The following is a 26,196-nucleotide window of genomic DNA, read 5'->3' as shown; positions in this document are numbered from 1 at the left end:
CCTGTAAAGCTTCACATTGATGACTCGATTCCTCCAGTAGCCCTGAAACATAGAAGGATCCTGTTTCATCTGAGGGAACAGGTCGACAAATAGTTAGATCACCTGGTTCAGCTGGACATTATTGAGAAGGTTGAAGGACCAACCTCATGGTTTTGTCCTATTGTGGTGGCAAGGAAGCCCACGCAGCCAGACTCAGTTCGCATTTTGAGTGGCCATGCATCTACCAAACAAGGTCATTAAGAGAAAACAACACCTGACACACACCATTGATGACATCGTAGTGGAACTACAGGGTGCCAAGTTCTTCTCTAAATTGGATCTGAGGGTGGGGTATCATTAAGTGTTCCTGCACCCTGAGTCAAGGTACATTACAACATTCACATCTCACAGGGGCCTCTACCGATACAAGCGACTCAGCTTTGGGGTCTCGTCGGTGGCTGAGGTATTTCAGAACATCATTAGATGTTTTTGGCTGACCTGGACAGAGTTTTGAATTTCACTGACGACATTCTATTTGCAAAATCAGAGATGGAACACATGAAGAGGCTAAACAAGACCCTGGAGAGAATCAAGTCACTGGGCCTCATGCTACACAAGGACAAATGCGAGTTCTTCCAGAGGAGAAGTGATTTTTTGAGGGTTTGTGTTCCAGGAAAGGGGGTAGGAGGTATGTCGCCAGAAACAAGAAAGGTGAAGGACATCAAAGAGGCAAAACCTCCCGAGACAGTGTCGGAAGTCTGTAGCTTCCTGGGAATGGTGACCTGCTGTGGGCGATTCCTTAAGACTTGGCCACATTGGCAGAGCCACTGAGGAACCTGACTAAGAAGGACACCGTGTGGCAATGGACTCCACTGGAACAGGCAGCATTTAATGAGATTAAGGATGCGCTCACAAGCAATGGTACCGTGGCATTTTTTGATCCGAGCCTGGCGTCAGAGATTGTGGTGGATGCAAGCCTTTTTGGCTTGGGTGCAGTGTTGATGCAACATGATTCAGGAGGCAATGTAAGACCGGTGGCATTTGCAAGCAGATCCCTGTCTGAGACAGAACAATGGTACTCTCAGATAGAGAGAGAGAGGCTCTGGCGGTGCTGTGGGGGTGCTGGCATTTCAGGTTACACATTTTGGGGAGACCGGTAACTGTGGTCACCGACCACAAGCCCCTTATTCCTATCATGGCTGGATCGTCATCAAGACCACCTGCCCGAATTGAGCATTGAATGCATCCCCTGTTGAAATATGGAGTGTGCCTAGTATATACCCCTGGGTCAAATAATGCTGAAGACTATCTTTCAAGGTATCCGGGGGAATGACAGTCAGCAGAGGAGTTTGTACAGTTATTGGTTGAGTCAGTACTCCAAACTCCATTTCAGTACAGGAGTTGGGCGAAGCATCAGGCGAGGATAAGTGTGTCCGCCTCCTCTGAAGCATTGCACAAGGGTGATCGGAAGGGGGTCCTTATGGGACTGAATAAATGGACCCAGGAGGCCTGTGTGATGGTCGAACAGCTGTGGAGGATCCAGGATCAAACTATCAAGGACCAAGGTATCTTTCACTGAGTAGGGACTACTAATGAGAAGGCAGAAAATGGCGGTTCCATCAGCCAAGATCTCAAAGGTAATTGAACTAGCACATCAGGGGCACCAGGGTGCCACCAAAATCAAGGCGCGCCTGAGACTTAATGTGTGGTTCCCAAGCCTAGAAAGTTGTGTTGACGAATTTGTGAAGTGCTGTATGTGGTGCCAAGCAGCGGCCCCTCTGCAATGGGAACCGCAATAGAGTCCTTGCCAAGAAGTTATTGCCCCTGGGAGACGGTGCATGTGGATTTCGGGTCCATAGGAAAGGACACACATTTTCTGGTGTTCATTGATCAGTGGACACGATATTTGGAAGTGGAATTAGTGTAGTCCACATCATTTGCGCACATAGTGCCAATCACGGAGAAGGTATTTGCTTCCCATGACTTCTCGAAGGTACTGTAAGTTTAAACCTATGTTTAGACACTAACAAATGTGTACCTCACAATTAATTGCATTAATTAGAAAACTGTGGGGACACTGCAAAATTTAAGCGCAAAGGCTCAATAGAAAAAAAAAACGTACATCCTGAGTCACGTGTGTGTCACATTTTGTGCCATGTACCAGCTCAAATAAAACGGGTGTGAGGCTTCCTGCTCGCAAGTCAGACCACCGACCCTGCCTCCCCAGTGTCATTCTCTGCACTTGCTGCTGCGCAATGCGCACAAATCCTGAGGCAGAGGGCCTGTCCAGGGGAGCCCTTATCCAGAGTGGGGCAGCTACCCCGGCCCACCCAACGTGGTGGTCACTCAAAAATCAAACTCAAGTCGAAGTTAGCCACAAAACAGACGCACACAGAACACAGATGGAGTCGCAGGGTAAAGAAATGTCCAAGTGCCTGAATGCCACCATGCCACATCAGTATTACACTGTAGTACTGCAGATCCCTCCTTCGGATCCTCTGTGCTACTTTGGGTCACCTGAGGGATTTATTACTGTGGCACTATCTAAACATGTTTGTATACATGAAAGGTCCATAGAGAGGTTACGTTTGGCACGGGAGAGAGGTGGCTTGTGAAAACAGTGGGCCTGGCGCCAGGCAACATCCATGGAGTTTTGACATGTAATCTAACTTCTGATTGGACCACATCACGTTTAAGAAACCCCTATTGGTTCATTTGGCTGCAGAACACAGAAAAGTGACCAACAGTATACTAGTGTTTCCATTCTCCAAGCATTGTCGGTTGCCATGATAATCAATCATTCTGCTTCCCTACTCCCCTTCTATCTCTGTTACTGTAGCAATGGCTTTGGCAATTTGGTGGCACCAGTGCCACTAAAATGCACAAAAACCAAAAATGTTAACTACCCTTGTGGTGCACTGTACAATAAATCGATCATCAATTGTTTTAGAAGAGAGTTACATAACGTTTTTGGGACTTGAGGGAAAATCTCAACTCGAAAATGTTAAATTCTGTGTGTCTCTGTGTACAACAATAATGTAGAGAGGCAGATGTACATGTCATGTATAGCCTCCCCCACTCACTCCGTCATACTGGAAGAACAACAAGAAAGCATTGTGCTTGACACCTGGTATCATCCCAATACCACATTGAAGTTATGAGAGACGTTATGCGCTCAGACAACCATATCAAATGTAACCTCGAACTGATGTGGTAGACATGAACCTGCAGACACCACTGGACATAAAAAAACTATAAGTAAAGTCTTGTAGTTGTAAAGTGATGACACTAAAGGGATAAGATATGTGGACGCACTGAACTCGATGTATGAATATCTAAAGAAGAATGACGTAAACATATATGTGAATATGAAGAAAACTAAATATACTAAAAAGATAAGTGACAAGAGATGTAATAAATGTATATAAGCAGAAACACAAGGGAGATGAGACATATAGAAGCTTGCTAAAGTAGGAAATAGAACGCGGGTAAAGCAGCCATGTTAAGAAAATGGACGTCAGCAGCGTATGATACTAAGCAAGAAGCCTTGAGAAGGGAAACCAAGGCTGCCATGCTGACAGGCATTGGAATACAAATTAGTCCAAGAACAAAGGGTATTTGAAGGATTATTAAGGATTATTTGAACCACCTGCCAGCTCAACAACCAATATTAGCATCAGGTGAAAAGGACTCTATAACAAACAAGCTATCTCAACGAAAAATCCTACTGATCTAGCCACCATGCCTAAGATTGACAATCCCACCCATAGAAAACACAAGCAGTTTAAACCGACACTGACTAAGGAAATTAACAACAAAACATTACCTGTCCCACTGACAGAAATTGATATCCCAACCCTTAAAGGGACCTTATTACACTCAAGGTCCTTGGTAGCTCACGCCACAGAGGTAGCTGACTTAATAAAAGCAGAAAACGTTGACTTCCTTGCCATTACCGAATCCTGGTTACATGCAGAGCAGGCCCTGCCCACATGCTTTTTAATGCAATAAATCGGGCAAAACACATCCGTCTCATGATTTGTTACAGCCAGTTCAAATCCAGTTTACAAAAAAACACAGTGGTAAGGGCAAAGATGCAAGAGAAACAAGGCTGTGGCGAAGGACAGGGAGGATACACAGAAGTTCTAACTATCGCTACCTAGTTGGAGGTGTGCATAGGAGGTAGGGATAGTTAGAACTTCTGTGTATCCTCTCTGTCCTTCGCCACAGCCTTGTTTCTCTTGCATCTTTGCCCTTACCACTGTGGTTTTTTGTAAACTGGATTTGAACTGGCTGTAACAAATCATGATGAAAAACAATGGTGATAGGTCAACTGCCCTTTCCTTTAGTCCCTAAGGAACACAAGGTTAAATCCAAGCTAATCTGGTTGAATTGAAGATTAGTCATACCACAACTATTTTACTTTGAAATAACAAATTCATTTATTTTGATGCATTTTATGCAAAACTTAAAAAAGGGCTCAAAAGAAGTCCTGTACACATAAAAGCTACAACAACCAAATCTGTGCTATCCACTTACAATCTAAATGGTGTACTAGCACCATGCCTTTCATAATGAATAGGGACAAATACAAATGAACCAAACTTAATTCGTAAAAACGGGAAAAGACGTATAAAATACTGTTGACACAATTACGTTTTTTTACCAATTCGGGGATCAATGACCTTGATCCCAACTGTGTTTATGCATGCAACGGAAGTCTATAGAAGCAGTTGTTAGTTTATCCATTTCATACAACTTTTGCAACCACTCTATATTATTCTACCATGTCGATATAGGGTATAGGGTTATACATTGAACGTATTTAGTTCTTGGTGTAAATTGAGAGATAGGAAAAAGGTAATACGAAATTCCTAGGATAAAGTTGACATATGTTTCGGCCCTACTAACTCATACGGTTCACTCTCAGTGTGCCGTTGGTTTTGATTTTGATGGCTGTCTTCAGGACAGAATAGCAAGTATTTTCACAAAGGTAATTCATACTTTCCCATTGGCTCGTACTGCAATCTGTATGTGACTCAGATTTCTTCGGGACGTATTAGGTGGGTCTTAATAAGATGACATCATCTGGCTCCTTAACGGATGCTTGATACACAGGGTGTGTTCATTCACCATACCTTAAGTGTCTGTTATGTGACAGTCATTGTAGTACTGTCTCTGCGACGTAACACTCATGGACTGTCTCAGTTTAATCAATGTGTTGGTAGTTCCGTCTTTTAATATGGAAATGCACCAACTAGACTTTAATTTGCTGTGCCGCCTGAAATACGTATAAACTGCGCTACCAGATGCTACCAGATCATATTAAAAGACGGAACTACCAACACATGCAGACGAAGATAGCGATGTACCTTCCCTCCCTTTAAAGTTCTGAGGAAGAGAAGAGTCAGCAAGGTCAACTATGAAGAAGATGCCTTGGCTTAGTGCCTAACTGATGGGAGTTAGTAGGCTAATTAGCTAAGAAAGGCAGTTGCTTAAGTGCTGCTAACGTGCCGAATGTTCAAGGTTGGTAAGAGAGTGCCTATGTATTGGTGGACCATACATTGTTGCATGGGCCTATCCGCTGCTGGTATTACTTTATTATCTGTATTTTACACAGTTAGAGGTGGTTCAAGGGGTACCTAACTGATGAGAGGCATCCAATAATGATACTAACAGTTACACAAACTACATGTATACATTTCCCTTAACCAATCCCTCCACCCAGTAGGTATTTACTGTTATTCACGAAGGATGACGTCATTGTTGACGTATTTCAAAGTATAAAAACGTTTGTGTAACAGAAATGCATTGGGAGTGTGGGAGCTGCAATCTGTTTGTTCACCAGGTGTCCCTACTTTATTGAATTGATAATAAAGTAGTGTTTTGCCATATTCTTTGATTCTGTCCAGTTATTTGGGCCTGAGATCATTTATTGTGGTAATGCCATTCGGCACTTAGAACGCTCCACATGGTATTGAACAATAAGACGACCATGGTGGACTGGAGCATACTGTTTATAAGCAGGATGATGGCTATCATGGCTCCAAACACGCTGTCCTGCTAATACAGGGTTCTACAATTTGGCTCTCAAGAGGGCCTGGTCTACAACTTCAACCAGCACAAGTCATTATAGTCAATGATGCAGGATCATGAGATGTGTACTCCATAATATCTGGAGAACCACAGGTTGCAGGACCCTGTGCTAGTACTTGGATTTTCACTTTTTCTACCATGTCAGAGATGTTAACATATGTCAACCTAGCAAGTCAATACACAATCTGAGTTTCCATAAAATGGAACATCTTTAGTGTGAGGAATTCAACCATCCAGACAGTGGGTGTGCGCTCGCCTGGAAATTTGAATTAAATGGAATGATTTTAGACTAACCTCTGGAAAATGTGTGTTAATCCACACACATTTTCCAATGCTCACACCACAAAAAAGCATAGACCTGTGTACTCCAGGCTGGACATCGCCTACAGGCACCGTCCGCCTCTGTCATTTTTAGTTGGAATTTGACAGCCAAGGTGTGCACAATGACATCTCTAGGAAGGGGTCGGACCAACATTCCCCCTGCCATGGTCAGCTTGATAACTGGCAAAAGCATGATGCATCCAGCCTGCTCTTTTGTTAGGCCCTGCAGCTGGTGGCAGTGATTATCATATCAACATGGGGTATTTAAAACAGGCCCACACAGAGCCTGGCTACAGAGGATAACAAAGAAGACAGGAAACCCAACAACATTTTCATATGCAACTGTGTCAACCCGAATCCAGCTCCTGCCTCTCAGTATCGATGGCAGTGTGCGGTCATGTCTAGGTTGTTTACAGTAGGCCACCCTGCTATGGGGACTCCATTCATAAGGGATAATACGAAAATGTGTTTGCAAGAGCCAGAGAGAATCTAGTCTCGCTGCAGCTTCAAGAGAGACCTGTCGCTTTAATCAGGAACCACAGAGAAGACCATTAACCAGGGAGACTCTTTGATGAATAACAGACAAGAAGTTGGGTGGGACTTCGTATCACAAGGGAGTGTGGCCAGAGCTTTCGGTTGAGAGAATGGCTCCACCATTTTAGTTCTGGGGCACGCTTTGTTCCTGTTTCCACCCCTTTACCTTTCCTGTTGCAAATTACTCTGGGTATAAGCTCACATAAGCTTGTTGGCAGGGACCCCAGGATTGGTACATTAAGGTAGGCTTAGCCTACACCAATCACTGTGCCCCACTTGTCTGACGACTTCACCAGAAGTAAGAAAGAAGAACTCATCCTTGGACCCTGTGTGAAGGCAAAGTCTGCCTTACATCTTCCATCAGTGAAGGAAGGCCAGCATAGCCAAAGAGGGAAGCAAGATCCCTCCCTAAACATCTACCAGGGAACAGAGGGAGATACATAAGTCAGACAACCCTCCAGGGACTCCAGAATTGGTACCCAGCCAGCACACAGCGTGCCCTCCTAGGCTGTGCAGCAAGCTTCCTGGATAGGAAGTGCCAGACGGGCTCTGTACCTACACCCAAGGACAAGGCAGCTGCCTGCAACACACTCCACAGGTGTGGGGCGTATGCCTTAAAGGATGACACAAGCCTATTGAAGAAGCTGGGAGAAGTGCCTTGATGAGCATCTACCAACATCAGCCTTAAAGGACATTTTCGAACCAGTCGAGTTCTTCGATTCGCAAGCCGACGCCAACACTAACCATTGTCAAGCCACCATCACTTAAAGACATCCAAGATGTCTCGACCAGAGCTTCAGAACCACAGATCAGCATTGATACAACAGTTCCTGACCACGAGCCTCCATGCAGGCCAGCCTGCACCCATTCGTCGAGCTTTGCTTGCCGAACCGCCTCGTCGACTGATACCCACAGCGGACTCCCGTCTCGAGCCCTGTCACAGAAGCCAGCAAAGTGCCCTGAACCCAACCCAACCCTTTCTAGCCCCAAGAACACCTACAACACAAGGTACATTGTCTTTCTGCCCCCACCCAAGTCCTTCGCAGAAGGCCCCTAGAGACGTATTAAGACGCATTGTTCCTTTTGTGCTGAAGCCAAGAACTCTCAGACTGTTGTGGTTATTAACCATACCGACTACACCCCTCTCAGTATCCAGAGTGCATCCTTTTCCTTCTTTAAAACTGTTTGTCCTCTGCATTCCCTTACAGGTTGGGTTGTATTTCGTAGTCTTGTCAGACTGTGTGTTGTGATATAAATAAATTTGATATTTTTGATACAACTTTGACGTGACAGTCCCTTTTACCATTCGGTAATACTTTTATTTTTGCTGTGTTGCAACTAACCAACGATCCACGGCCTTTCAGAGATAAGCCTGCTGTTCCATTCACGTTACCAAAATTGGAAAAAAAGGTTTATAATGTGCTTGTTATTCCCTTATGGTGTAATAGAGGTGTGGGAATTATTGATAGTGTAGAAACCGATATTCACCCCTAGACCACTGGTATCACGGAACTTGATTCGTCACATTTAGTTACCCTGGATACTCACAAATCTTAGTATACACAAAAATATTGAGTTCAAACGGACCACACCAAGGATTCCATGAACCACATCAGCCCACACGGGCTATAGCAAGGTCTGTGCTAATACAGTCAAAACACTTGGGCTCCTCCAAAGCCTCCAACCTTTGCACACGAGTCACTCCAACATACCTGGGCAGTAACACTACAAGCAGTGCCGCCCCACCGACTACCTTCACTATGTCGGCCCAACATAACTTCAACAACAACCACACATAAATCTTGTTACTCAATCCATGTCCTATGGAATACCCTGTCATCCACATGCACCCTAACAAGGACACTACCAGCAGTGTCAATTCCCCTGTGCCTCAACGAAGACTCAACCAATAATTTAAGAACTCAACTGTCTATTCACATGGGCCCCACCAAGGACTACAGCAACATTTTCAAAACACTGGGACTCACCAAAGACTCCTCCCACCACATCAGTCCCACCTGGCTCCCCCCAGGACTCAGATAAGTATGCCACCAACCACTTCCAAATTAGTGGTATCCTAGCAACACCATTTATTCATCTTTTCAAAGTCTGTGGGCCACTTTGGATGGGCAGAGAGGCACAACCCCACAGAATTTAATGGGCATATGCTCACATCAGAGTTTGATCAGCACAGAACTTCACCTTCTCAGCGCACAGTGTCCTTCATCCCTGCATCCCTGCACTACCACATTTGGGATCAAGCACCTGCCACTGACATATTCTAGACACTTTCTCAGTTTTGGAGTCTTAAGAAAACCACGCTGTGCTCCTTGCCTGGGCCAACTCACATTTGATTGCACTGACAACATCAGTGACCTGAACTGCATGAGGCCAGAAGGCATTTTGGTGCACATGCACTGTCTGCTGAGGCAGTGTACTGTCTGATGGGTTAATTCCACAAGTATGGATAACTAAAGAAGTGCTACTCAGTGGCCCTGATATCAGTTAGACACATGTCCCACCTGCATTCATCTTTACAAGGCATGACCTTGTGATATTTCACTCTTGGGCCAGGTGTATTTGCCTAGTTTAAGCCCGGCTTTCCCCCTCTAACACACTGCGTGACAATGGTCACGTGATGTTTTTTTATATTGTTGCTTTATTCAGTTCTCAGCTGTACCTTTGATGTTCTTCAATGAAATGTGCAAAAATCACATTTTAGATATATTAAAAATGATAATATTTGTGTGCCCCCTTCAGGCTGCCCTGAATATGCTCACCCGGTGCCAGGCTGAGGCCTACAAGAAGGAGGGGATTCTGTGTGTGTCCATCAACCCTGGCTGGGTGAAGACTGATATGGGAGGCATGGAGGTGAGTATTCCTTTCACACAAATGTGAATCATCCTAAAACTCCCCACTTTGACATCCAGGTTCTAGTTCCCAACAAAAAAACTAGCTGGCCACCTCCTCATGCCGTGTAACTGATAAAATAGATATTTTGCAATATTTATTGTTTGGAAAAATGCTTATTGCACAATAAAATTAACATAAAAGAAAAGAGAAAAGGAAAAATCTATTACATTATGAATATGGCTGGGCGAAATTGTTAGATTCTGTTCTACCAGCCGCAAATGTGAAATCTGTCAGATTTCAATTCTCTTCACCCTCATCCGCCATCTTGCCATGCCCGTGTACCAGAAAGAGTTGCGTGAAATTTTAGCACGAATTGGAAAGTGCAGCGCAAAGTTTGTTGTGCCGCTGAAAGAACTTAGCATGAATCGAAAAGTGCGTCATGATGTTTCCCGTGCCGCTGTGCGAAACTAGCCCAAATAGAAAAAAACATGTTGCAGCATGAAACTAGCATGGATTGAACAAAGACCTAAGCAAAGTTTCTCGTTTCACTGCGCATACCTAGCACAAATCGAAAAACCCGACCACAGTTTCTTGTGTTGCTGCACAAAACTAATGTGGTCCGCAAAGAACTGCGCAAAGTTTCTCGTTTTGCTGAACGAAACTAGTGCGGATCTAAAAAGACCTGCACACAGTTTCTCGTGTCGCGGGGCAAACCAAGCACAAATCAAAAAAAGGCCCATCCATAGTTTCTCATCTTGCTAAACGAGACCAACATGGAAACGAAACACTACGCTCCATGCAAAACTGCCCACACCCTGGCAAGATTTCAGTGATGGCAGGACAGTAATGCTGATTTCGTGGAACAGCTGGAAGCAGATTCCAGTGCGAATTTCGCACTTTTCGCTTCACAGGTGGATATTTCTCCCACCCCGGATGATGAATACGCATGCACTTGTCAGACATTTCTTTTACATGCTATTAGAATATTTCTAGCATGTATATGCACAGTTAGACATTTTCTCTCCATTCATCTCCTTATAAAATTGACAACTACATTCATTAATTTCATGCCACAGGAACTACAATACAATGGCTGCCATGGAAAGACTACAGTGGTTTCTTTCCAATTCTTAATCTTTCATATTCAACAAAATCACAGAGAACATGTTATGCTAAATCTATTGCATGTATACTAAATATACAAAGCCTTTAATGTTTCTCTTTTTAGTAGATTTCCTTCAATTCCTCCAAATTATGAGTCCAGTGGTCATTGGCAGTTGGTGGAGTTTTTATTTGAAGGGGCTTAAAAATGTCACATAAATGTGCACGAGACACTGAATGCAACCAGGGATCCCCAGACAACAAAAGTGGGTTTTGGGCAGAACGACGTTCTCCCACTGAACACTTTTAAAGTAATTAGTTAAGATGGTGCAGTTTACAGCACAATTTCTGTGAAGAAAATGGATAATAATCATAACAGTTTACAGTCGGATTTGTAGGATAACACATGAAAGAAAATCCAGTCAATGTTAGATTACCAAGAGTGCGCAGGAGCACCTTCCAATGCATTTTCATGATGCCTTTGCCCACAATATATGTCAGTATTCTGCCAGTGTAAAAAACATGTTATGGTGGTTGTGCTGAAATATGTTCATTCTGGCTGTGCCAATGTATTCCAGTATACTCACATAAGAACACATTCATGCGTGTTTTTGAAAATTATAGCGGTACAGAAATATTACGCCACTGAAAGAAAACATGTCCATAGTGGCTGCACCATTGTAGGCCAGTATCCCTATGCAAGAACATAGTAAAACATGTCATGCCACTGTAAGAAAACATGTCCATGCTGTCCAGAAATGTAGGCTAGTATGCCCACATAAGAATACTCATCATGTTGATTTTGGGCCAACGTAAGAACACCCATCATGTTTGCTTTGCCCAAATGCTATGCCACTGTGAAAAAACATTTCCATGCTGGCTGCCCAAATGTAACCATGTGTGCGCACACACAAGAAAACACATCATGCTAGCTTTTCCCACATTGCCAGTAAAAATGCTACCTGTGCCTATAATGGTTGTAAAAATGCCATGCCCAAAGTAAGAAAACTTGTCCATACTGGCTTCAGCAATATAACTTTTCCCACTACCCTATGGCACCACACTGGATCCTCCGATCTCTCCTTTCTCATCATCCATGTGTGTTAATTTACACCTGTCACATTCATTTGCATTTTTTCCCATGGATTCATTCTTACTTCCATTTACCGCCCCAATCCCCACTGTATTCACACATTCATTCTCACTAGCATTAACTCGCCTCCTTCTCACACAAACACATTTACAGCATTTAGTCTCACGAATTCACTCACATTCACTAACCGTCTCCCCATCTGCATGCTGCGCATATGCACTACACTCTCAACATGCCACATGTTCATAGTGCCTGCAGGCATACATACATAGATTCTATGAAGGCACACATACACACATGCACACACACAAATATTGCTGCATCTTCAGCCTCCCACATGCCCTCTGCAGCTCCTATGTGTGGCCCGCCCGTGGCACCCCGAAGGCAAGAATCAGGAATAAGGGGAAAGTGTTAAACAACCACCTCTTCTTAAGTCCTAGCTCCTGAGGTAAGCAGGAACTCACTGACCTAGGCACACATAAACCCTGGTCGGGTGCAAGAGCTTCCCCTAGGCATTTTTCAGCTTGCAATCACCCAAATTATATGGCAGCTGGGGTACTCCATGAATAGAGATAGCCAGTTTGCCTAACAATATGGGCCGACCTAGGAGCGATTCTGCAGCTGCACGCTGCAGGTAAAAAAAGTGCTCAGATAGTCTTTGGTCTAGATTTGGCGCATCATTAATGGGTGGTGCCCCCCCTTCTTGTGGTAATGTTAAAAACAAATTCTGCCTGTTTTTTAAGTCAACTTGTCAACTTTCAAATACCACAAATGTTCACCTCCACTCAAATGGTGGAGGTAATATTTTTTACACCGCTAGCTACCTTAAAAACATTTGTCTTTCAAGTGAATGGATATGACATGGGAAAATAATCTGCATGACACCCTTAAAGGGAGTGGTGATGTGGGCATCTTTGAAGCTCAGCTTTTCATCTCCTTTCCACATAATGGAGAGAAAGGTCAGCGTTCTACTTCATGAGGCAGTAGCAGTGTGAATCACTACAGTTCAATGTGTATTTGCCTTCCCCAAACAGGCTAGCAAATCCATTTTTAAAAGACTTAAAACAGAAAATACTGCAAGTGATATTTCCAAATGTCTTTTACTTGAGTCGACCTGGCACTAAACTCTGTGTCTGGACACTCACAGATGTGAAAATCCATGGCCGAATACAGGCCGTTCTATATAGAGTACCATATCCTCAAATACTCTTTTTTCATCTACAATTATATAGCAACATTTAATGGACATATTTCTTTAAACTTCTTACATATAGAAACTCTGATTCCTAGTGCCTTTTTATGGTGATTATTTTAAAAGATTCTTCCTCCCCAATTTTGAGAATGAATATTCCATAACATCAGTCACATTCCTGGCATTGGAGGTTGCCATATATCTTTTTTCCTAAGCCTTCAGACATCTTCTCCTTCCATCCCAAAGACGCTCGCTATACCGTACCTAATACATTCTTAGAATTGGACTGGTATTTGGACCAGTAGTACAGAGTGGATTTCCCCCTGCTATATTTTTGCCTGCTAGCTCCAACATTACTCTTAGAGATATATTTGGAAGAGTTGAGAACTGGCCTCTACACCCTGGCTTCCATTGTATGATGTCTATTTCAGATCTTTCAACTGGATTGTTTATCGACGATAATGGTTTAAAAAGTGAATGCCATCCAGTCATTTGTACTGATCTACAAGAAGGACATGAGTCCTTGAAAGTTCAAATGGCATTTAAAGAACACCACTTTGAAAAAGTTAGAACACATAGTTTATTTGAGCTTCTTGCTCAAAACCTAAGCTAATAATGGCCAGAGAGTGAAGTAAATTTGCTCAATTAGTAACCCAGATGCGTAGGATTTACACTCAATTTTGAGCATTTACTCTATGTCCCCAGATATGGTATTATAAGAGAAAAATGAGACCAACTTGGTTATATGGCCTAGATATCCAAAACCTTCCAGAGAAATTCTTGTTAGATAATATAGATGGATTCTGATGGAAGAAATGTCTTCGACTACCCTTAAGTTTACTGATCGCATTAGTCAGAATAAAATTAGGAATCCATTCCTTGGATTCTACAGTGCTATATAAAAAACGAATGATATTATTCAAAATACTTAATCCGCAGGAAAATTTGCTATATGAAGATTTAGAAACTGTATGCATTATGGGTAGATTATACATGGAATGCCAGACAGTGCTGGAAAACATAGGATCAAACGGTGATGAGTTACTTTGCAATCCAAGTATGGTGAAACTGAAAGTGAAAATATGGGATTGGTGCAACCAGAATGAAAATATTCGAACATACTAAGTATATGAACACTACAGCCTGACCATTCATAGAATGAAAGATTGCCCAATTATCTTGAATGTGTTTCCAGATCGTAAATAAGAACACTTTATTTCAGAATCAGGTTGAATATCCCAAGTACATTGGATGTAATGGGGACTCGTAGAGGGATTACACCCTGTGACAGAGTCTGTCGACTCTGTAAAGGGAAAAAAGAAATATGGAAACATCTCATTCTAGAGTGCCCTGTGACCATGAAAGCTAGGTATCAGTGGTTTCACCGCTTTATCTAAATATATAAAAGTCAAAATGTGTTTGTGGTGGGATTTGTGGCAAAGCATTATTCCTTATATAATTCCACACCGTTCCATCAATCTGCACCACATTATGCATAGTTACCTGTTAGGACCCTGCGGACATTACTGGCTACATGACATTTGGACACCCCACCCCGTTCCCTGGATTTCAGCACAAGTCAAAATGTGTATGTGGATTTGTGGCAGGCGAAGCGTTGTTCCTTATACAATTCCACACCATTTTACCAATCTGCACCAAATATTTCATAGTTATCTATTAGGACCCTCCGGACATTGCTAGCTACATGACATTTGGACACCCCACACCTTTCCCTGGATTTCAGCATAAGTCAAAATGTCTTCTGGGTTTGGGGCCTGCCGACGAAGCCATAAACCATGTTCACTGGGCAAGGAAACAAAAAATCTTGTTTCTAAACAAGCATTACAATGCCGTGAACCATGTTCAACGGGAAGGGAAACAAAACATTTTGATGGATCAGGTGAAATCACTTTTCCAGAGGATTTTTGCAAGATGGTGCCTGCCAACGAAGCCGTAAATCATGTTCACGTTGTCGGAACCATTGCGATCATGTCACCCATCATGCTGTTCAGGAATCTGTGTTGTTCTCACATAATAATAACCCGGGCAATGCTGGGTATATCAGTTAGTATCAAATAAATCTATCTGAAACCTTGTGGTGTCTTCTATTAGCAGCCCCTCCCCCCCAAAAATCAGTAATCATAGCACTTGCGCACTTTATTCTTAGGGAAATGTATGCTATGTTGGGAGAGTCTTTTCCATAGAGCTTTAGTCTTTGCACTGTATGGGTAGTTATCTATTATTTACTAACTAGTGTAAGAAACCTGAGGAGAGGAACCAGGTCGAGCACTGCAGGCCTGAAGGGAGATAAACCCTGTGGAAACGGAGGCTGCTGACAAGGGTCCTGTCGGGAAACCAGAACGCCAGCAAGTTCCCAGGAGAGACTGTGCTGCCAAAGCCCAGGCGGGCCATGAGAGGGGCACAGTGGTGGGAGCCTCCCTGGTTGGGTGCCCGCAGCTACAGCTGAAAGGCACAGAAGAAATCAGATTGCTTTAAGCTACTGGCAGCAAGCTACTGGCAGCATCCACAGGAACTGAGCTGAGCTGCCGGCAAACCACAGAAAGAAGACCTGTCTTCGAGCGGAGCTCGCGACACAACAGAAGAGTGTATGGGAAGCAGAAGTCGAGGAAAGTAGCCGCCCGGAAGAGCCGCCAGGGACCGGTGAGTGAATAGGAGGAAACACTTGAACCGGGGTGCTCCTGGGGGCTGTTACCTGGTAAAAGTAATAGCTGAATGAACAAACTGAGAAATGCACGATATTGTGAACCCAAAGTCAAAGGTTATGGTGAAACCATATAAATAGATGAACTGTGAGCAAGAGAATAAGAATGAATAACTATTGAATATCAGACTAAAAGAAAGCTTTTGACAAGCCTATGAAAGCTTTCGATAAGCCCATGAATAGAAGGCAAGTTTGTGTGAAGTACTGTCATGACCCTTGCCCCTGGCCCTCACTGGCAAGTCAGCCTTCCAGTTAGGGCAAGGTCAAAGGCCTTAAAACCTCATCCAAGACTCTCTTGGAGTCAGTCCTGGCGCCTTTGGCGCCAGGCTCATAACCATCATGAAGACCAACATTAGAATGGGACTATTTACTTGGGACTATTTAACTTGGGGGGGTTCAGCCAATATGGAGGTACACACATAGCTCAGTTACAAGGAACTGAGGTATGCGGTCTAGTCTTTTGGGTGTGGCAGGCCTGGGACTACTTTACCTGGACTACTTTGGGTGTGGCAGGCCTGGGACTATTTTACCTGGACTACTTTACCCGAGACTATTTAAACCACACCCAAACATCAGAGCATGCTTTGCGTTATTCTGCTGTGGGCAGCGTAACGCTCACCGTGTCCAGTTCTTTGATGCCAGTTTACCTGAAACCAAGGACCTGCAGAGAGAGAAAGAACACTACGAAACTTACCTGGAACAGTATCCTGTCTTCAATACATCGCTGACTTCACTTCCACTCACCTGAAGGTAGGAACTCCATCATCCGGCACTGCATGCATCCTGGAATAACATAACCTGGAAAGAGGAGAAAGAAAGACAGCATTAGTAAGTGTTTACTCACGTTTCCTCCCGAATGAAGAAAGTCACACAATTCTTACCTGGGTAGTCATCTCCTGGTCAGTATCATTGCTGGAACATTACGGCGCTCGGCGAGGAACATCGCAACCTGCAAGGAGAGAAAAGACACAGGTTAGCAATATAAAGGCGAAACAGCACCGCGCATCGCTCATTACTCACCGGACAGCATCGCGCACACCGCACTTTCGCCTACTGGCCCATGCTCATCTTCAAACTGCATGACAACACCAAAATACCTTTCCATACCTAAAAGGAAAGAAGCAAGACATTATTATTCGAACTAAACGGAACATAAGAACTGCATATAAAGACTGTAAAGCAGCAAACCTACGGAGTCGCAGCAGGCCTGGATTCCCACAGGGGGGGCTTGCACCAGTGAAGTAACTTGGTCGCTGATCGCCCCCATATCTACGCGCCCCTGCCACGAGGAGCAGGACAGAGAATCCACCTTTTACAATATTAAGGTGAGGAGAAGGCCCAAGAGGGAGGAAGGAGTTGAGGCCAAGGGAGGTGGGAAAACATAAAGACAATCTGGTATTGAATCCAGCTCTCCTATATTGCAGACCCATCTTTAACCAGAGGCATTACCAAGGGACCGGGAGAGGGTTCGAGAGTGCAAATCATCCAACCAGGGCTGGGTGGCGTCCCCATGGATACCAGGTGAGCGTAACAAGTACACATACAATATATTGAAGGCAAAGAACGGATCTAACGAAATGCAGTGAAAAACAACTATTGAATATTGCTGAAAAGTGTGAAAGTAAAGTGGTGAAGGCAAGAGAGCACCACAGAGTGAACTGTATGAAATAACACATTGTGGCAAAGTCAAATGGCAAAGAGGAAAACACATTGTGGAAGAGCTAAAAGGCTGGCAAGGAGAAAGCCAAGTGAATGGGAATCAGCACACAGGCGCAGTAGCAAGAGAACCTGTGTGGGCAAGAAAGCCTAGGGTTACAGGTTGCACGACCGGTAATGGGTGGACCATGTGGTCCAACATCTGCATCCAGACCGGAAATACCCTATCTGTGAAAGCCAAGAAAGCATACAGAGAGCAAATCTAAGTGTATGAAAGAGATTGTTGAAGTGAAGTAGAAGAAAGCAGGCTGTTTAAGCTGTCACAAACCCAGAAGGAGTGCAAAGTTGACCTGGAACTGGTTTTTGAATATTAAGAGACTGAAACTAAGTATAAATCGCAAAGCTGGAAAAGCTGATGTCTTGCAGAAGGGAATCTCGAGGCCTCTTGTTTTTGGAACTGTGTTGTCTTCTTGGGGAAAGCAACCCCAAGATCCCCTTTTGAACTTTGTTCTCTTCTTTGAGAAAGGAACCACGAGACATTGTGGAACTGTCTTGAACTTGGGGAAAGGGAGCTAGAAAGAAAGCCCAGACCTGGAAGAAAATCAGAACTTTATTTGGAACACTAATTCTTTTGATGCCGACATCCCTACACATTGTTTAGCTTTAGCTGTGAGGGCAAGCATAGGGTTGTGACACAGACAGACCTTTCAGTGGAACTCATTAACTCGGACTTTCCTTAGTTTTCTTTAGGCAGGGAAATCCCAGCTTATCATAGGGCAAGTTAGGCCTTCTACCATCCGGACATTTAAGTTAATAAAGTTAGTTTGTTTGAACTTTGAATCTGTTGTCTTTGTCTTGCTTCATGTTGCCTTCACACTACCTATCAACATACTATTATGTATGAACTCCATTAGTGACGGATAAATCTCCAAATCCTGTATCAGTAATGAGCACTACTAGCATTATGATTCCTTGTGACTTCTTGTTTTTACTTTCAATTTGGTTTTATACAAATGTATAAACTGTAAGATGAATTGTATAGGGTGAAACATTGTTAAAAGGGGAAGGTGGCAGAAAAGGGCCAGCAGGGTACAGCGCATAGATGGCAACTTAAATGACTGTGAACGGGCTGCGGCTGAGAGCAAGAGTGGGAACCTGCCAATTACCCACTGGAAATGGAAAATGAGAGAAGAATGGGTTTGCTCTCAAACTGCGCTCACAAATGAAGTAACAAGCATATTGCAGATTAATTAAGTATTTTTAATCAGTGCCGTTGCAGCCTGACACGTGTTTCGAGCTTCCAGCTCTTCTACTGAGGCTGCTTATACAAAATTATAAGACATATTTTTGAAAGACAAAAGCATATAACGAGCGTGGTTCAATAATAAAACAGACAGAGACCCAGACCCAGGGCAAACAAGGCAGTTAGGGTATACCAAACAGAAGTATGGATTATGATAATAGACAAATACACTGAATGCACATTACAATTCAACCCAATTCAGACAAGAGAGAGACATTTTTTTTTTCTTAATTGTAGATGGGCCAACTATACCAACGGCCTACTTCTTACCAAAAATTCACAAATCATTTGTCAGAATACCAGAAGGGAGACCTATTCTGAGTGGAGGGGGTGGTATTCTGGAGCCCACCTCCCTGTACATTAATGAATGCATTTCACCTTTAGTCAACAACATACCTACTTTTATCCGTGACACAATGTACATTCTCCAGATACTTGATCGATTGCATATGTTGCCCAATCTTGTCTTGGTTACACTCAATGTAAAAGCCCTTTATACATCTATCAACCACCAGTTAGCAATCAGTAGCATTGACTTTATTTTTCGTGACCATTCAGCTTCGTTTTTCGAACATATTGAAATGATCAAAGACTTACTAACTGTTGCTCTTTCCAATAATGTATTTCTTTTTAATAACACCTACTATAGACAACTTATTGGAGTGGCGATGGGGGCAAGTTATGCCCCTGCTTTAACCAACATTTTTATGCATAACTATGAACAACAAGTTGTCTTTTCTAACCAGCTATTCACATCACATATTCATATGTGGAAACGTTACATTGATGATGTGCTTTTGGTTTGGAATGGTTCCATTGAACATTTGAATGAATTTGTTGCTTACCTTAATTCCAACAACTGGGGCATCCAATTTACACACATGCATAGCCTCACATGCGTACATTTTTTAGACCTTACTATCAGTATCTCAGATAATCAGTTTGTAACCAAAACTTTTAGAAAATCCACATCTGTGAATGCAGTTCTGCATGCCACTAGTTGCCATAGGAAAACTGTAGTTTCCAACATAACCAAGGGCGAATTCATTCGGGCACGTAGGAATTGTTTGCTGACGAATGACTTTGACCAGGAATGTTCATTGATACGCCAAAGATTTTTAGCCAGAGGGTATGATTTACGTTCAGTGGCCCAAGCAGAACATGTTGTACGTGACATGAAGAGATGCGATCTACTCACACCGAAAGTACGGAATGAGAATGTTCACTCACAGAAACTCAAATTTATTACCAGATTCAACTCAGATAGTTCAGTGCTTTACAATATAATTAAACGACATTGGCACATCCTACAACTTGATCACGATATTACCCCCTGGGTGGACAATTTACCAAGTTTCATTTACACTAAGGCAAACAATCTTAAGAATATACTCTCTCCCTCATTTATGTCAATCCCACCCAAGCAACATACTTGGTTACACCAACCTCCACGTCCCGGTTTTCACAAATGCGGGGGTTGTTCCATGTGTTCACATGCATTAGAGACCACCTTTATTGACTTCGGAAATTTAGGTACACACAAGATTGTGTCTTTTATTAATTGCAATTCAAAGTTTTGCATTTACTGTATTAAAAGTGTTTGTGGCCTCTACTACATTGGTAGTACCATACGCCCGTTGAAAATTCGCATTAGGGAACATTTGTATTCAATTGCTCAATCTGATTCCAAATATCCCTTAGCCTTGCATTGGCAAACAGCTCACCAAATGGACAACAAGGCAATGATTCAATTTGCTGGGATCATGAAGGTGTCCCTCCCACAACGTGGGGGCAACCAGATACTGAAACTCAGGAAATTAGAAGCCCGGTTGATTTGCCAATATCGGACTGTAGAGTTTGGCCTGAACACAGACCATGAACTATCTGTTTTCTTGTAATTGTATGCTGCTCAATAAGTCATTTCACATGTGCAATTCAGGGTTCTTTCACATGGTATGTCCAGCTGGTATTGTTCATTCATACTGATGCGAGTGGTGATCAGCCGATGTTTACATGCGTTTCTCTAAGACTTTTCATGAGCTTTTGCCTTCCCCTTTATGAGTTATTACCCGTTTAATTGGCTATGCCCTTGCAAGCCCTATCAGTTCCAATTTTTCTTTCTTTATACAATATCTAATTGAATATATTAGTCTTAATTCTAGGGATCGGGCATCCGTATCAGAATACAGGTTTCCTTGCCCTTGTATTCTGTTCGCCGTCCTGTTTAATTATATGTTACCTAGACCAGTCCATCATGGCGCACGGCTTTCCACTGTTTTTTGCTGTGTTTTGCCCGTGCACGGGCGTTTTCGCTGTTGCTCCCCTCCCTGGTCCCAGTTAACCTAGGACACAGAGGGTCGTCGTTTGGCTCCAGTTCCCCGCATAGCAGTGAACGCGCTGGTGAGTCAATGATGACAATTTGCACACGAGCCTTATCCGCGAGCATCACTTTTTCGATCACTCCTTGTTACTTCGGATGATCGCAGAGATAGCTCACTTAATTGGCTAATTGATCCTTTGTTGTTTTTTCTTGTTTTTCTTTACGCAATTTCACTCCTGGAACATCGCCCGTGATACAGCAATATAATAATTTACAGATACGTTTTTCGTGCAACTGCAAAGTAATGGTATGTCGATTTTTAACTTCATATGACTTCTATGTGCTAATTTAGTCAGCCAGATTCGTTTTAACATAGGCATCCCTCCTCTGCCTTTTAGGGAGCCCATGGTTAATTAACCCAAACATTTAGCCTCACCTCTGGTAAGTGGGGTTCAATCTTTTCCTTTGTGTAGTAAAATTACAGACCTTGTACTAGTACAACCTATTCTACTTTTGTCTTTTCTCCAGTAACTAGATTTAACATAAGCCAAGATTAAGGTAAAATTATACTCATGTATCTCTGTCTGATCACCATGAACATCTCTTCTTTTACTTAATAATTGTGTTTCTTTTTCTTTTCCCACCCCTGTTTCCCTAATGTATTATGTTTTCTCCCACCGAAATGCGCATCTTATGTAAAAATGTTCTCTCTCTTGTCTGAATTGGGTTGAATTTTAATGTGCATTCGGTGTATTTGTCTATTATCATAATCCATACTTCTGTTTGGTATACCCTAACTGCCTTGTTTGCCCTGGGTCTGGGCCTCTGTCTGTTTTATTATTGAACCACGCTCGTTATATGCTTTTGTCTTTCAAAAATATGTCTTATAATTTTGTATAAGTAGCCTCAGTAGAAGAGCTGGAAGCTCGAAACACGTGTCAGGCTGCAACGGCACTGATTAAAAATACTTAATTAATCTGCAATATGCTTGTTACTTCATGTGTGAGCGCAGTTTGAGAGCAAACCCATTCTTCTCTCATTTTCCATTTCCAGTGGGTAATTGGCAGGTTCCCACTCTTGCTCTCAGCCGCAGCCCGTTCACAGTCATTTAAGTTGCCATCTATGCGCTGTACCCTGCTGGCCCTTTTCTGCCACCTTCCCCTTTTAACCCATTAGGCCTTAGTGGCACAGCAGCTGATCCGGCAGAACCTTTCTTATAATTAATATGGCTGCAACAGCAGAATACATCTTAACCAGAGATGATGATATTAAGGCTTTATTTGCCCCGAGGGGCTCGACATTGAATCCTTTCAAAAGGATGACACCTGAAGTGGAGGACTTACGCTCGAAATTTATCAAGCTTGAACGCCTTAGCATCAGAGGGATCAATACATTTTGGGAGAAGACTACTCTCACCCATTATTTACATGAAAATAAAATACCAAGAGGTTTACTCATATTAATTCTACCTGACTTTGAAGACCCCTTAGATAATGACCTTGCCACGGACTGGGAAAATAACTTAACTACCAGTTCAAATAATATGCTGAAGCTACTCATTGAACATGCCAAAAGAGAACATGATAGAATTGTTGTTCAGATCGATAGTTTGAAAGAAGAAATTGCTCTTTTTGATGCACCTAGCACTACGATTGATAAGAATTACAAAACTCTATACACTTGCCTACGTAAGCATCAGGATGAAGTCAAACTACGTAAGTCACGGAAGTTTTCACGAGATGACAGAGATTACCGTGATAATAGAGTATATACTTACCAACCCAAATATGATCAAGTGTATCGCTCCCGTACGAGCAGTTTACCCTCATCCCCTGTTAGCTCTGAAGTCGATAGCGACAGTGACAAATCAATTTCTGTAATTAATTCCGAAGTAGTTACAGCTGCTTCTGTGTCTAATCCCTCTGATGACGTTGAGTCCATAGAAGGAGAACAAATCCCCATTATTCAGCCTACGCCTTTTTTAGAACAAATACGAAGGTACAAGAAAGGAAATCGTCAAGCCGCATTAGCAGCGACCAAAAAGGTACGATTCCAATTACCCCCTTCCAGCAATATTACAACCCCAGACCCAAGCCTCGGGGCACAAGGGGTGGCCAACCTACCAGGCTCAAACGCCCCAATCGTCCAATGCAGAGTCACTCGGGCATCATACCAACAGACTCTCAGGAATCAAATCAGATAGATTTAATTCACAACCTGAGTAGCTATTCGCTCTCCTCTGACGAACGCACAGTCCTCAACCGAGGGCTCTCTTTTGCTCCAACTTGTTTCAACAAATTTGTCCAAATTCAGATCGATCTATTTAAATTTGTTCGCAAATTAAAATTATAAAAATTCTTTGCGACACAAGTCAAGCATTACAAAAGTAAGCCCCAAGAACCTCAACCATCTTACATCACATTACAAACTATGTTGAGCACCCATGTTTTAATGTCTATCGATGAATGTGGACTAGATCCCAACACAAATTTAATGGATCTGATGCATGACCTCAACATCCAACAACAAAGTTTGAAAATAAAAGAATTATCAAACAAATCTAAGTTTACTCCTGTTTTCCCTAAAGATAATTTGATTGATACTTTTCACCAAGTTGTAATCAATGATATTCACAAACTACAAGACTCTTCCAAACATAAGAACACGAGATTCAACCTTTCCAGCAAAGAGCAAAAAGCATTACACAATCTGGCCTCAATTGATACGATCATCATAAAGGAGGCAGACAAGGGAGGCAATGTTGTTATTCTGGATAAGCAGACTACATTAAAATGGGTCTTGCCCACCTTAATTCTCCTGGATGTTATGAAATCTTACCGGGTAACCCCACGACTTCACTCCGTGCAACAATCAAATCAGTAGTTGACAAATGGCATACAGCTGGTCTGTTAACTGATGTTGAAAGACAATTCTTAATTGTAGATGGGCCAACTATGCCAACGGCCTACTTCTTACCAAAAATTCACAAATCATTTGTCAGAATACCAGAAGGGAGACCTATTCTGAGTGGAGGGGGTGGTATTCTGGAGCCCACCTCCCTGTACATTAATGAATGCATTTCACCTTTAGTCAACAACATACCTACTTTTATCCGTGACACAATGCACATTCTCCAGATACTTGATCGATTACCTATGTTGCCCAATCTTGTCATGGTTACACTCGATGTAAAAGCCCTTTATACATCTATCAACCACCAGTTAGCAATTAGTAGCATTGACTTTATTTTTCGTGACCATTCAGCTTCGTTTTTCAAACATATTGAAATGATCAAAGACTTACTAACTGTTGCTCTTTCCAATAATATATTTCTTTTTAATAACACCTACTATAGACAACTTATTGGAGTGGCAATGGGGGCAAGTTATGCACTGCTTTAGCCAACATTTTTATGCATAACTATGAACAACAAGTTGTCTTTTCTAACCAGCTATTCACATCACATATTCATATGTGGAAACGTTACATTGATGATGTGCTTTTGGTTTGGAATGGTTCCATTGAACATTTGAATGAATTTGTTGCTTACCTTAATTCCAACAACTGGGGCATCCAATTTACACACATACATAGCCTCACATGCGCACATTTTTTAGACCTTACTATCAGTATCTCAGATAATCAGTTTGTAACCAAAACTTTTAGAAAATCCACATCTGTGAATGCAGTTCTGCATGCCACTAGTTGCCATAGGAAAACTGTAGTTTCCAACATACCCAAGGGCGAATTCATTCGGGCACGTAGGAATTGTTTGCTGACGAATGACTTTGACCAGGAATGTTCATTGATACGCCAAAGGTTTTTAGCCAGAGGGTAAGATTTACGTTCAGTGGCACAAGCAGAACATGTTGTACGTGACATGAAGAGATGCAATCTACTCACACCGAAAGTACGGAATGAGAATGTTCACTCACAGAAACTCAAATTTATTAACAGATTCAACTCAGATAGTTCAGTGCTTTACAATATAATTAAACGACATTGGCACATCCTACAACTTGATCGCGATATTACCCCCTTGGTGGACAATTTACCAAGTTTCATTTACAATAAGGCAAACAATCTTAAGAATATACTCTCTCCCTCATTTATGTCAATCCCACCCAAGCAACATACTTGGTTACACCAACCTCCACGTCACGGTTTTCACAAATGCGGGGGTTGTTCCATGTGTTCACATGCATTAGAGACCACCTTTATTGACTTCGGAAATTTAGGTACACACAAGATTGTGTCTTTTATTAATTGCAATTCAAAGTTTTGCATTTACTGTATTAAATGTGTTTGTGGCCTCTACTACATTGGTAGTACCATACGCCCGTTGAAAATTCGCATTAGGGAACATTTGTATTCAATTGCTCAATCTGATTCCAAATATCCCTTAGCCTTGCATTGGCAAACAGCTCACCAAATGGACAACAAGGCAATGATTCAATTTGCTGGGATCATGAAGGTGTCCCTCCCACAACGTGGGGGCAACCAGATACTGAAACTCAGGCAATTAGAAGCCCGGTTGATTTGCCAATATCGGACTGTAGAGTTTGGCCTGAACACAGACCATGAACTATCTGTTTTCTTGTAATTGTATACTGCTCAATAAGTCATTTCACATGTGCAATTCAGGGTTCTTTCACATGGTATGTCCAACTGGTATTGTTCATTCATACTGATGCGAGTGGTGATCAGCCAATGTTTACATGCGTTTCTCTAAGACTTTTCATGAGCTTTTGCCTTCCCCTTTATGAGTTATTACCCGTTTAATTGGCTATGCCCTTGCAAGCCCTATCAGTTCCAATTTTTCTTTCTTTATACAATATCTAATTGAATATATTAGTCTTAATTCTAGGGATCGGGCATCCGTATCAGAATACAGGTTTCCTTGCCCTTGTATTCTGTTCGCCGTCCTGTTTAATTATATGTTACCTAGACCAGTCCATCATGGCGCACGGCTTTCCACTGTTTTTTGCTGTGTTTTGCCCGTGCACGGGCGTTTTCGCTGTTGCTC

General features: G+C 42.6%; 1 protein-coding gene across 2 annotated transcripts in view; it reads left to right on the top strand.

Moving 5' to 3' along the window:
• Nucleotides 1-26,196, top strand: part of LOC138447942 (C-signal-like) — a 338,033-nt gene that overhangs the window by 238,144 nt on the left and 73,693 nt on the right. For both annotated transcript variants that reach the window (XM_069604469.1, XM_069604470.1), the window contains exon 5: nt 9,691-9,801. In XM_069604469.1, the coding sequence (XP_069460570.1) occupies nt 9,691-9,801 (111 nt within the window). The remainder of the gene's footprint in view (nt 1-9,690; nt 9,802-26,196) is intronic.

Source organism: Ambystoma mexicanum, chromosome 1p, assembly GCF_040938575.1.
Source record: "Ambystoma mexicanum isolate Mex_15411 chromosome 1p, UKY_AmexF1_1, whole genome shotgun sequence".
NCBI classification, from domain to species: Eukaryota; Metazoa; Chordata; class Amphibia; order Caudata; family Ambystomatidae; genus Ambystoma; species Ambystoma mexicanum.
The sequence above is the reverse complement of the archived record's forward strand: the minus strand, read 5'-3'. Positions and strand labels throughout refer to the sequence as shown.